Source organism: Natator depressus, chromosome 14 (assembly GCF_965152275.1).
Source record: "Natator depressus isolate rNatDep1 chromosome 14, rNatDep2.hap1, whole genome shotgun sequence".
Taxonomy (NCBI): Eukaryota; Metazoa; Chordata; order Testudines; family Cheloniidae; genus Natator; species Natator depressus.
Window position 1 is genome coordinate 45,527,380 of NC_134247.1, and position 13,041 is coordinate 45,540,420.

Genomic DNA, 13,041 nt, shown 5'->3' on the forward strand with positions numbered 1-13,041 from the left:
CTAACCCCCAGCCTCTCCCCCTCTCCCAGGGCTGGGACTAAAACCCAGGAGTCCTGACTCCCAGTCCTCCCTCAGGCAAAAGAGTTTAAAGGGGGTTAATGCCATTGAGAAGAACAATTCCAAGCTCGGGTTACCTGTCCCAGGGAGTTGGAGGCGCTGCGGGGGCAGGGCTTGGGCCGTAGGGGTAATGCTCTGCACAGCCTGGGGCAGTTTAGCCCTGGACGTGGGAGGGAGGAATCTGCCAGATTCCCAACTGGTGTAAATCAGCATCCGTCCAGGGACTCCAATGGAGCAGCACTGACTGACCCGAACTGGGATCTGCCCCATTGACTCCAGTGGTGCCATGGTGGATTCACACCAGGTGGGGACTGGGGTTTCACCTGTAGTTCACTCCTGGTTAATTTCTTTGCACCTCTCTGCCAGGTCCCTCTCTGAGCTCTCTTCCCCGGCCCATCCATTGCTCCCGTCCGCACCTCTGCCCATCCTGCCCTAACGGATCGTTAACTCCTGTCACTAATGGTGGGGTCTCAGCTTCCCCAGTCAGGCATCAGAGCTTTACCATGCTGACGTGCTGTCCCCTTGCGATCTCCTCAGAGCATCGCTAAGGGGATCAGTTCCTCGATCCCAAAGGGAACCTTTCCATGCGTGTTGCTTGGTGATCTCTGGGGTCAGTGTCTCTGTCAGAGGAGCCGGGTGGGGATGCTCAGTGGCACTACGGGGAGGGCTGGGGGCTAACGAACGCCCTGTTATTCAGTGGCCCGGCCGCCCAGGAGGAGATGGACTGGGAAAGCTGGAGGGCAGGTTGGCTGACCAAGCCAAACAGACCCCACTGTCTTTAGGAGCCGCCCCCCGAGACAGCTGGGCTTGTGACTGCCAGAGACAGAACTGGTCTGGTCTGGGGGAGAGACAGAGCTGGCGAGCGCAGACACATTTTGGGGCTGGACGAATACGCCATGCTGATGGCGATGTCAGGGGAGGGAGGCAGTGTGGCCTAATGGATAGCACCCTGGACTGGGACATGGAAAGCTGGGTTGTGTTCCTGGCTTTGCTACAGAAGGGCCACCCTGGCGTTTGCTGCACCCTCTCTAGCCCCCAGCCTCGGCTGACGGGCTGGATGCCCCGTGCCTGCTGGGTGACTCTGCGTACGACACTTCATCTCTTTGGGTTTGTCTCCACCAGGGTTCTCAAACGTTATTGCACCACGACCCCCTTCTGACAACAAAAATTACTACACGGCCCCAGGATGGGGGACCGAAGCCTGAGCCCGCCCAAGTCCTGCTGTCCCGGGCCGGGGGGCGAAAGCCAAACCTCAGGGGCTCCAGCCCTGGGGATGGGGGAATGCAACCGGAGCCCTGCCACCCAGGGCTGAAATCCTGGGGCTTTGGCCCCAGGCAGTGGGGCTCAGGCTTCGGCTTCAACCCCGGGCCCCAGCAAGTGTAACACCAGCCTTGGATTTGAGGCTGGGGGAGAGGAGCCCCTCCCTCGGCCCAGCCCAGCCCGAGCTGCCGTGGGTGGGGAGAGGCGCTTCTCCCCCGGCCCCGAGCTGCTGCCGTGAGAGAGGGCTGGGGGGGAGTCCTCTCTCCCCACCGCACCCCAGGGCAGCCTGCACCCCAAATCCCTCATCCCCAGCTACATCCCAGAGCCCCCATCCCCCCTGTAGTGAGGCGGTGTGGGTCGCTGCCGCCGCCCCAGAGAGGGACGAGCCCCTCCGGACACCAGAGTGGGCGGAGCCAGGGAGCTCTGAGCCCGCCCCCCAGAGGGTCGGGCATGGCACAGGAAAGATAAAGGCCCCACCCCAGAGCCCCCGGCCTGCGTCCCCCCTGCCACCCAACTCGCGGGTGGCAGCCTCCCCCTCTCCCAGGCCTGACTCACCCTTGCCCTGCCCTGAGCCAGGGCCTGGGCTGACGACTAACTGTGGTTTTGCCCTCACAAAGGCCGCGGGGGAAGACTCCTGCGGCTGGACTAATTCCCTGCTAGGCCTTCTCCCCCACTTAGTGAGGCGGTGGGGGGTCCCTGCCGCCCCAGGGAGAGATGAGCCCCGGCTAACCTCATTACACCCCCACACCCCAACCCTCTGCCCCAGCCCTGAGCCCCCTCCCACACTCCGAACCCCTCGGCCCCACCCCCACCACATGAACTTTGGTAAGTGCACCCATAGGGAGGGGCTGTGTCACATGTCACATAAAATTCATTCCGCACATGGATGTAAATCATTGGAGGGAACAGTGGTTGTGACCCACTTTGGGGTCCCGACCCACGGTTTGAAACCTCTGGTCTACACTACAATTAGACACTTGGGTCAGCTGGCTCTGGTGCATGGGGCTTGGGCTAAGGGGCTGTTTAATTCCCAGGTGGACATTTCTGGCTCAGGCTGGAGCCTGGGCTCTCGGACCTTTCCACCTCGTGGGGGTCCCAGAGCTCGGGCTCCAGCCAGAGCCCCAGTCGCGATACTGCAGTTAAACAGCCCCTTCATTTGAGGCCACGTCAGCTGGCACGGGCCAGCCGCAGGTCTCTAACTGCAGTGCAGACACCCTTTGTGGTTCAATTTCCCCATCTGAGAAACGGGGATAATGAGACTTTGTGAAGTGCTTTGAGATCTACCGTTGGACAGCTCTAGATCAGAGCGAGGGATTATTTCTATCGCACGGACATTAAAGATTCCTGTTAAACCATGCAAAAGCAGAGTGTGTTTATTCTTGATGTGCCGCAGAGCTGACAGAACCCTGGCTTGGGATTCAGGACAACTGGGTTTATTCCTGTCTCTGACCTTTCCACAAGTCACTTACACTCTCTGTGCTTCAGTTTCCTCTCCCAACCTTTGTCTGTCTTGTCTATTTAGACTGTGAACTGCTTGGGGCAAGGACTGTCTCTCCCTGTGTGTCTGTGCAGCGCCCGGCCCAACGGGGCCCTGATCTCAGCTGGGGCAGGGACCGTCTCTCCCTGTGTGTCTGTGCAGCGCCTCGCACAACGGGGCCCCGATCTCAGCTGGGGCAGGGACTGTCTCTCCCTGTGTATCTGGGCAGCGTGAGACACAACGGGGCCCCGATCTCAGCTGGAGCCTCTAACTGCTGATGTGATACTGTCATAAATATAAAGAAAAGGGTAGCATAAAATCCCTCCTTGGCAGCTGTACTGAATCGCTTTATCTCTAAGGGGTTAAGTAGCTCAAATCACCTAGTCGGCACCTGACCAGAAGGACCAATGAGGAAAGAAGATACTTGCAAATCGGGGGGGGGGGGGGAGGAGAGAGAATTTGTTTGTTGTTGCCTCTCCAGACAGAGGGAGAGACCAAGCAGATACATCTCCTGGAAATATATCTGGAATGATCCATCTAAAATTACAGCAATTGTAAGTAAGGCAAGGAAATGCATTAGGTTATCTTTTGGTTTACCTTGTGAATTTTCCTATGCTACAAAGGTAGTTTTATTCCTGTTTTTGTAACTGTGACGCTGAGTCCAGAGGGGAGTCCTCTGTGTTTCAAATCTTTTTATTACCCTGTAAAGTGACCTTCCATCCTGATTTTACAGGTGTGATGCTTTTCCTTTTTTCTTTATAATAAAGTTCTTCTTTTAAGAACCAGATTGATTTTAGTGTCCTAAAGATAAAGGGTCTGGTCTGTACTCACATTGCTAAAGCAATTAGTTGGTATATTATTCTCCAGCCTCCCCAGGAAAGAGGGTGAAGGGGCTTGGTGGGATATTTTTGGGGGGACAGGGATTCTAAGTGACCCTTACAGGAATTTTGTGTAAATCACTTGGTGGTGGTAGCAATACCGTCCAAGGACAAGGAAAGGAATTTGTGCCTTGGGGAAGTTTTTAACCTAAGCTGGTAGTATATAAGCTTAGGGGGTCTTTCATGTGGGTCCCCACATCTGTATCCCAGACTTCAGAGTGGGGAGGGGAACTATGACTGATACAAAGATTATTTGTATCTTCCTGAGGCTTAGCACGGTGGTTAGCGAGCGTGTGTGTCACAGTTCTCAGTGTGTCTCATCAGGAATGGTTCCTGGGGATTGCACCTGGCCAGAGAGAGAACAGCCCGGCTCTTTGATCTCTCTCCCCCACACTCCAGTGGGCTCATGACAGACCCGTTCTTCCCCAGGGCAGAGATACCAGTGCGGAGCCCTGCCCTTTATAGGCAGAGATCAGAGAAAAGCCCAATGAGAGCAGTGCCCTTCCCCTCGACCACATCACCCCCCAGTGGGCAGAGTTTTCCCTCATTCTGGGGCAGCCCCTCCCCGGCAGGCAGAGGGAAAGACAGGAAGGATGACTGAAAAACAGACACACTCACCTTGTCCTCAGCTCATTAGTCCTTGTGGGGAGGGGCGCTCACACCCCTGGTGGGAGGATGCAGCTGCTGCCTCAGTTTCCCTCCTCGGTTGGGAGGAGCCATTCACATGAGGACTTAAGTTTACAAAATAAAAGTTTCCCTTCTGGGAGCTGGTGTAGTATTATACAAATATTTATGTACACACATGTATACACACACACACACACACACACACACACGTCTATGCTAGCACGTTCCAGCCATCCTCTCCTGTCCGCGGCGTCTCTTCACACTCCCGCAGTGCTCAGCAGGGCCTGCACAACAGCCCTTCTCGCTGTACAGCAGAGTTCATGCGTCCTTGTGCCAGGCTGCAGGGTTCACACCGGCCCCTTCACCGCATGGCTGCAGGGGCCACAGCACCTCCCAATGTCCCCAGCTGGTCCACTGGCCTCTAGCCACAGCCCGGGCCAGGCTCCTGCCCTGGGCGTCTGACAGGAGGGACACGGCAGGCTGGGCTGCTCCCCTTCTCATTTCCAAGTCAGAAGATTCCTTCTCTGTGCCAGAGAGTGAGCTGGGGGATGCTGGCTAAATCAGCACCCTCACCCCAGTCCCCAAATGGGCCAATGGATGCCAGAGGCTCCGAGGGGCGGAGATATCAGATGTCCTTCAGCGAGTGTCTCTCTTCCTTGCTGCTGGGGCTGTCCCCCTTCGCCAGCCCCATCCAGTTCCCAAGTCACTGAGGCAGCTTGGGATAGTCCCGTTAAAAGGACAAGGCCCCGCCTCATCCAGGTCACCGTCACTTTGCTCTGCCTTCTGGTTACTCCGCTGGTTTGCTGCAGATCCAGCGTCCCGCCCTGGAGCAGTCTGAACTGGCAATTTTGCCATTGTCCGCAAAAGCACATAGGCCTCCTCCCACTATTGTAAACCTGCAACAGCAACAAATAATAATAAAAAACCCTGCACAACTATCAGAGCAGCTGTGAGGTTGCACTCCATATGTTTTATGGAAATATGCTTATGAGTGTGAATATGATGGAATATGTTTTATGCAAAAGGTGTCTTGTAAGGTATCATAACAAAGGTTATAACCTACTGAATATATTCCTCTTATATGTATGCATGTATCATTGTTGTATCTGAAGCTAGAAATATGAAGTATAACTCTGAGGTCCTATTATAATTATGCAAAGCGTGGGCTATTAATGGTGGTTTAGAATCTTGATGGCTCCCAATGACTAGGACAACTGGTGGTAAATGGTTTATTTACCTGCAAACCTTCCTGTGTATGTTTGGGCCAACCCAGGAAGAATGGAGACTAGGGGCCTTACAGTGATGTGACCATGTCACATGGTAATGGAACCCATCTTAATCCTTGTACTTTTCCATTGATGAGGTGGGGATGGGGACAAGCACAGACAAAAGATTCTCACCTTGTGCCAAAGCTATAAAAGTGGGTGGAGCAGGAGAAAGAGGGTGGCCAGTCATGAGAAAACCCCTGCTTATCAACTTAGTTGTCTGCTGGAACTAACAAGGACTGTACCGGGGAAAGGATTGGGCCCAGACTAGGAAGGACTCTAGTCTGTGAAAGAAGCTTATTGGAACATCTTTGAGGGTGAGATATTACCTGTCATCAGTTTCTTAATGTATTAGGCTTAGACTTGCATGTTTTGTTTTATTTTGTTTGGTAACTTACTTTGTTTTCTCTGTTATTACTTGAAACCACTTAAATCCTACTTTTTATACTTAATAAAATCACTTTTGTTTATTAATAAACCCAGAGTAAGTGATTAACTCCTGGGGGGACAAACAACTGTGCATATCACTCTATCAGTGATATAGAGGACGGACAATTTATGAGTTTACCCTGCATAAGCTTTACAGAGAGTAAAATGGATTTATTTCGGGTTTGGATCCCATTGGGAGCTGGTGTCTGGATGCTGGAGACAGGTGACCTGCTGAGCTGTTTTCAGTTAAAGTCTGAAGTTTTGGGGGCATGGACCAGGCCTGGGTGTGTGTCGCAGTAGGCTAGCGTGTCTGGCTCAACAAGGCAGGGTTCTGGAGTCCCAGGCTGGCAGGGAAAACGGGCTCAGAGGTAATTTCAGCACATCAGGTGACAGTCCCAAGGGGATCATAGAGACTGAACCCGTCACATCTTCAGCTAGCAGTGAAAATCCAGTCTCGAGCAATTCATCCCAATTCACACAGCAAATTTATGTGAGAGCCAGGCACTGAAACCTGATTTCCCAAGTCAGCCCCAGGCCTTAACCACACGGCCACTCTGCTGTTTTAAATGCGAGCTGCAACATTTACGGAGTTAACAGAACTGAAATGGACCCACCAGTTGTTGAATTCAGTGCCACTGGTCCACATCCAGGGTTGGTCCTGTTCCCTCCGGAGGCCGATCCAGTGGTCAAAGGGTCCTCTATAGCGCATCAGAAAATCCTTTGTAAAAAATGTAAAAGCAAATACACGTTACACATCTCCGTCTCTGGGATCTCTACAACCTACACTGGATTCTCTGGGCTGCTCCACAGGGCGCTGGGCAGGTGGTCCAGGCTGGGAATTCTACACCAACAAATGACATCCCAAACTCAGAGGCAGCACCCGTCCGCTCCGTGAGTTATGGGTTGGTCAGCCCACGCAGGGACATCGTGCTCAGACTAGTCTAGTGTATTTCGTACAGCTGGCTGAAGATTTTTCATCAATATTTCTGTGATAGAAAACGTGTTTCCTATAGAGTTGAATTTTTCCCACATTTAATTTTGATTTCCTTGAAAAGTTTCTATTTTCCACTGAGTGATGATTTTGTTTCGGGTCAGTTCGACATTTTTCTGTAGCCAGCTGAGTTACCAAGGTGCCTCATGGGAGTTATAGTTTAGGCCTCATACCTCCATTCTCTGCTATGGGTTGGGTTCCCCCAGACTAAGTCTCCTATAATGCACCATGGTTTCCTTATTGGCTGAGCCACTGGTGGGCATCATGGGAGATATAGTCCAACCTGGAATCTCAGGACACAGAAGGGGGCAGAAGGCACCAAAACGACAACCCCCTTGCGGAACCACAGGTGCTGTTCAATGTTGAACCATGCTGAAACAAAATGTTTTGATTTGGTCTGACAAATCAAACTGCTTTGATATAGGAATGATGAAAGAAATTGGTTTGATCAAATGTGGAAACCAGATATTTGACACATTTCTGGAACTGAATGTGAAGTAAAAAGTTTGTTAATTTCAACTTCTTCTCCTGACTCATGATAGAGACAAATGTGAAAATATCAGAATTTTCCATCTAAATTCTGATTTTGCAGCTACCTGGCTCAGCTTCTCAGCTGCATTCCAGACCTTTAGCACTCCTGCATTCTTCCCAAATCCTGTGATTTTACTGACAGTCTCATGCTTTTTAGTGCTTTTCTTAACATCCCAGCTCTTGGAGTCAGGTGATTACAAGAGACTCTCATCTTTCATAAGTTTCTAGCCCTCATGGTTGCAGAGAAAAACTTGTAAATGTGACCCCTAAAAGCTTCGACACTAGGAAACTAATTAAAAGCCTTGAAAGTTGTTATTTGATAGTCAATCTCATGGTTTTGGGGGTCCCAATCCATGATTTTTGAACACTTAGGTTGGCAATGCTGCTCCTGTCACATTAAAGGGGCTGGAAAGCAACTGGATTCCCCTGCTGCAAATTCCCCTGGAGCAGAGGGTCGGTATATTAGCCCCACACTGCTCCCACTCAATCCCAAGTGAATGGGGAGAATGGAGAGTAGTCGGAGCACTCTGTACTCTGGCTATTCTGGGATGTGAGAAGTTGCCCTAAATTCAAGCAGCATCTGGGGCCCTGACAGCCCCAGGGCAAACCCAGCAGAAAGCCGCCTTTGACACCCAGCAGGAACTGGTGAGCCCCAGACTCTGGGCTGCGCAGGGTGGGGGTGGCAATCAAGGCCAGGGAGGCACCGAGTGGAAAGCAGTTGTTCTGGCTGTGGGTCCAGTCTCCTGCAGCCTGTGAGAAATAGTAACACTTCCCCAGGTATCCGAGCCAGCCGTCTGGGCAGGCAGGACCAGCTGGACACGGCTCAGATTTCTTTGCTGGAGATGAGAAAGTAACAGGGTGAGAGATCTGCCCGTCTCCCTCTGTAGCCATGGCAACAAGCCCCAGAGTGACACCACACCATGGAACACCGCACACCCTCCGCACCAAGGGAAGCTGAGCTTGTGCCTAGACACGTTCCCCTTTACAACAGGGAGAGACCAGCGCCCTCCACCAGCTCCCCACAGTGACACCAGCTGTGAATTTGGAGTCTCCTTTCCAACCCTGCTCTCCTTTGCTGGGGTCCCCATTTGGCCCCCTGCAGTCCCCTGCAGGCACAGACCGTGACGCTGTATGAAATATGTGGAACACTTCGTGATATTATTGATACCAATATTATCAAATGGCAAACGAGCTGGCCAGATAGGCCCTGTGAGGTAGCTGCGAAAATGTTATGATTTGCCAAGTACGATAACCTTGTTTACATGTTTGTATCACTTTTGTGTTACAAGTTCTAGATGTGTAGGGTATATCTGTACTTCCAAACTTGTGCTTTGTTTCTGGGGGACACCCCCAGACAGATTGGCATCAGCACTGCCTAGCCTGCTCAATGGCCCATCAAGGGTCCTCAGCTGTACAATGAACCCATGGAAAGGAGACAGGGCCTACACCTTATGAGTCAGCAAGACATGTAGGGGCAAGCCGATGGACACAGAGCTTGAAGGCTTTTCCATGTCCTGTGCTGTGAAGCTTGTGTTTGGGACACAGGAAGTAACAGCCACATAGGAAAAGAACAGAAAGGGCAGCTGCACCTTCTCCATTTTGTTTTCAGTCCTGCTTCTTATCTCTGGAGGAACTTTTCTGCAAACTGAAGCTCCAAATAAAGGACTGAATGACCCATCCAAGCTGCGGATGTGTTCCAGGGGGACTTTCAAGCCAGCAAACACCAATGCAGCTAAGAATCTTATCCGTGGACTTTGAAGTCTCTGTAACTCTCTTCTTCTTCTTCTTCCTTTTATAATGAACCTTTAGTTTTAGGTGCTAAAGGATTGACTGGAAGCATGGCATTTTGGGTATGATCCAACCTAATACTGACCTGGTAATGTGGCTGGCTCACTGGGGTCAGAAGACCATTTTGTATAGTGAGCAGAGTTTTTAAATAACTTCTCACTGTAGTGGACCCCTGAATCCATTCCCTGAGGAGGAGCAGGGTGGCTTTCAGGAAGGCTTGGATCCTCACTCCTGTGAAGCCGACCAGCTCTGCAAGAGTCTGGACTTTGGGGGAGTGGGGGTGGCTTTTATAGACAGGAAAGGTGAGTGCAGACCCAGTGCTCAGAAGTGCTGTGCATGATATTCCAACATAAAGTAAAACTATTAAACAGGGACACATGCATCTCTGGGGGCAGAGGATCTGGGATTTCTGTAAGTAGCCGGTGTCTGGGGTGGATGTCCCAGGGGAATGCTGCAAAGGGATGCAGGGACTGGGGTGCAGCTATTGTTAACCTGCAAGACAAAGCCGGGGCTGGCCTAGCCTGGAGGAGAGGACTTATGAGGCTGAAAGGCTGGTGGGTTTAGGGAGCTGACAGCCAGCCAGGTGCAGGTACGGCTCCCTCTCACTGCAGGCAGGGGGGTAAGACGGTGACTCACTGCCCTGGGTAACCAGGTGTCTTTAGGTGACACAGCAGAGTTACCCAACAGCCAGTGGCACAATGGGGGTGGCGGAAACCCCACAGAAACGCTACGAGCTCAGCAGAGTCTGATGTGACTGTTGAAACAGGGGTGGGCTGTGCGGGGGAAGGGGAAGAAGTTGGAGTGGGGGGGCGATTGTGACGTTTCCGAGCACTGAGTGTACGGTGCAGAGACAGGGTCAGTGCGGGCTCCACACTCACCTGACACGGTGATGAGGACGACGATGAGGATGATGCTCAGTAGGAGATTGAGACCCACACTCGGAACTGCCCAGCGACGTGCCCGTGCTTCCAACCCAGACACCAAACCTGTAATAGAAAGAGCCAGTGATGCTCAGGCCGCTGCTATGGCAGGGAGGGCGGGGCCCTACACTGACTAACTGTGTCCGCTGGAGCTCCTTTAAAAACAGGAGATATTCTGCAAATAGAGAGAGACATTTAGAGTAAATGAAGTGAAAATGTTCATTCCAACTTGGGGGGGGGGGGGGGGGAGTCCTTTCAACTTTTTTTGGGGCGGGGGGGGGACGGAATCGAAAAAATGTAGGTTTCAATTTGAGGTTTTCAGAGATTTCCCCAGTCCCTTGAAAATGTTTCCAGGGAAAGTATATATTTAAAAAGGGAGACAACGGGGGGAGGAGTCCCTGACATCATAAATCAAAAATTGATTCTTCTCTTATTTTCTAACAGAAAACTCCCCTCCCCGCAAACTTTGTCCATCTGGAATGAAGACTGGCATTGTTTCCATTTGAAACCCTGAAAACTTCTGAACAAAACAATAGTGGAAAAAAATTCTGGTTCAAAAAAGCATTTTCCACCCAGAAGACGTTGATGGACAGTTGACCACCCTGTCTAGCGCTGATGGAGGAGGTGGGGTGACTATGCAGGGATTGAGCAGGGGCCTCTGGAAAGAAAGACACAGCCTGCTCCTGGTTGGGCTAAAGACCGGGGTATCTTGAAGGCTGTAGCTGATAAAGACCCGCAGGGAGTTAATGCGGGGTGGAAAGGAGAAGTGTAAGAAGAACCAAAGAGGCAGCTGTACCTGCAGGGCAGATTGTGCGGCTCTCTTCACCCTGTGGGGACATGGTCCCATGAGTTGCTCCGCTTTGTTTCATTGGGGTTTCCTGGGAACCCAGGTCTGGCTCTGGCCCTGTTGTCTCAGCAGGAGACGACTCGGCGCATCTCTTCTGTCTCCGAAAGACTCATGGACTCCACAACGGGAGACTTGTTCATCTGAAATGCCTTTCTGCAGCCACCAGTAACTAAGGCCTGTTCGCAGGGGTCTGGAGGTGCTGGCAGAGCCCTTCGTAAGGACAGAGTCACAGCAGCTCCCCCGATTACAGCTCAGGCGCGGTTTGGCTACGTGGGGCGATCAGGAAAAACACCTTTCAAACATGACTGGATTGTGAGTTTTGCCCGAATACCCCGACCAGCCAGACTGTGTCTGGGCTGTGTTCGAATGAACTGTTCAAAGCTTCCCTTGACACTGCTCTTATCCCCAGGGCAACCAGGCCTGAGCAGGCGCTGGGCAAATCAGCTCCAGGTCCCTGAATCGTCCCCGCCCCGTCCCGCGGGGTCTGGGGGACTCGAGGATTTGCCTGTGGAGAGAATTGTCGGGTTCCTCTGGCCGCCCTGCCCCAGCCCCGCACAGACCCGCGGGGGGCGACACTGGGATCGCAGGGACGGAGCCGGGGAGACAGGACGGAGCCAGCCCGGTGCCCCCCCCCCCGCCCGCGGCGCTCTGCTCACCTGGGCAGCAGCCCCCGGCTCCCGGCAGGACAGACAGCGCGGAAAGGGTTAATTCCGCCCCCAGCGGGTGTGCGGCGCTGGGCGAAGGGCCGGAGCAGCGCGGGGCGGCAGCTCTCACGGGCCCGGAGCCGTCCAGCCACGTGAGCTGCCGCCAGCTGCTCTCTGCCTCTGTGAGGGCCTGAGAGTGACAGTTCCCAGGACCGACGGGGGAGGCCGTGGCCCCGGGCCAGCCTCATTGACACAGCCTCAGGCTAATCAGGGAGTCAGGAGGCCGGGCAGGGGGCGGGACCCTCCGTGTGGGTGGGACTCCCCCTGGGCGAGGCAGGGGGGGCCGCGCTCAGAGCAGGGGCCGGGCCGGGGCCGGGGCCAGAGACGCAGCGCAGGGGGCCGGAGGCAGCAGCGGGAGCCGGGCCGAGAACAGGGGCGGGAGCCGGAGCGGTCTGGAGCCGGGTGCGGTGAGCGGCTGGGGCCAGCCAAGGGGGGGCCCTGGGCCGAGCTCCCCAGACGCCCCCAGCCCAGGGTCCCTGCGGGCCAGGCTGGGCGGGGATCTGAACCCGACGGGGGCTGATGCCGGGGAGCGGGTCCCAGAGCCCGCGGTGCGTGGCCGCCCCCAGAGCGGGGTGACGGGTTTCCTTTCACCGTTCCCATTTGTCCTTATTCTTATTAAAATTAATGGTTGATTAAATAACTTGCATTTGCTTCGACTTGTATGTAATGGTCAGAGAAGTGCCCAGTGCAGAGCGAGCACCCCGGAGTGGGGACACCCCAGCCCCTGTCCTAGGTGACCACAGCAGGGTTGGGGGTCGAGCCCCCCGGGAATCCTGGGCCCAGCCTTGTTGGGGTGACGAGGATTCTGCCAGCCAGGAGAGTGGAAGGGGAGGCCTCGAGGGCAGGGAGGCCTCTGGGTAAAGGAAGTGGGAGCGAGGACTCAGATCCTTCCACTAGCCCATTTCACCGGAGTCGTGCAGAAGGCAGGAAAGTTCCCCACAGTCGCGGAAGCATTCCCCCACTTACATGTGGGGCTGGGTGCGCTGGGGACAGGGGCAATGATGCCCCTGGGCTTGTTGTAGTGAACAGCCTGGGATGTGTCTGCCCTGCAAAGCCAGGTGGGGTCTGATCTCTCCGCCCCATGGCAGAGCACGCAGGGTTTTGCCCTGGGGTCAGAGCCTTGGTGCTGCCTCCCTTAGAGGCGTTTGCTGGGACCGCCTGCTGCCTGGAGCTGCCGAATTCGCTCTCTGGGCTCCTGCCCCGTTGCTCTGGCGCTGTCTGTCCCGGCAGATGGGGTCCCTCCTGCAAACACCGGCCCGGGCGGCAG

General features: G+C 53.9%; 1 protein-coding gene across 1 annotated transcript; it reads right to left on the reverse strand.

Moving 5' to 3' along the window:
* Positions 1 to 2,198: 2,198 nt before the first annotated feature.
* On the reverse strand, positions 2,199 to 11,626 carry LOC141997946 (C-type lectin domain family 2 member E-like). The gene is made up of 6 exons (XM_074970520.1): positions 11,020 to 11,626; positions 10,182 to 10,289; positions 8,186 to 8,351; positions 7,353 to 7,356; positions 6,608 to 6,711; positions 2,199 to 5,195 (listed from the first exon to the last, which is right to left on the reverse strand). Exons 1-6 carry the CDS (start codon positions 11,090 to 11,092, stop codon positions 5,087 to 5,089), a joined length of 564 nt encoding a protein of 187 aa, XP_074826621.1. The 5' UTR covers positions 11,093 to 11,626; the 3' UTR covers positions 2,199 to 5,086.
* Between the last annotated feature and the right edge of the window lie 1,415 nt (positions 11,627 to 13,041).

What these genes read in the sequence shown, in the direction of transcription:
- LOC141997946 (XM_074970520.1), bottom strand. Translation starts at nt 11,092, where the DNA reads ATGAAACAAAGCGGAGCAACTCATGGGACCATGTCCCCACAGGGTGAA. An exon ending in CCGCACAATCTGCCCTGCAG is followed by an intron (nt 10,290 to 11,019) that starts GTACAGCTGCCT and finishes TTTCTATTACAG; the next exon opens with GTTTGGTGTCTGGGTTGGAA. An exon ending in CGTCCTCATCACCGTGTCAG is followed by an intron (nt 8,352 to 10,181) that starts GTGAGTGTGGAG and finishes TCTCATCTCCAG; the next exon opens with CAAAGAAATCTGAGCCGTGT.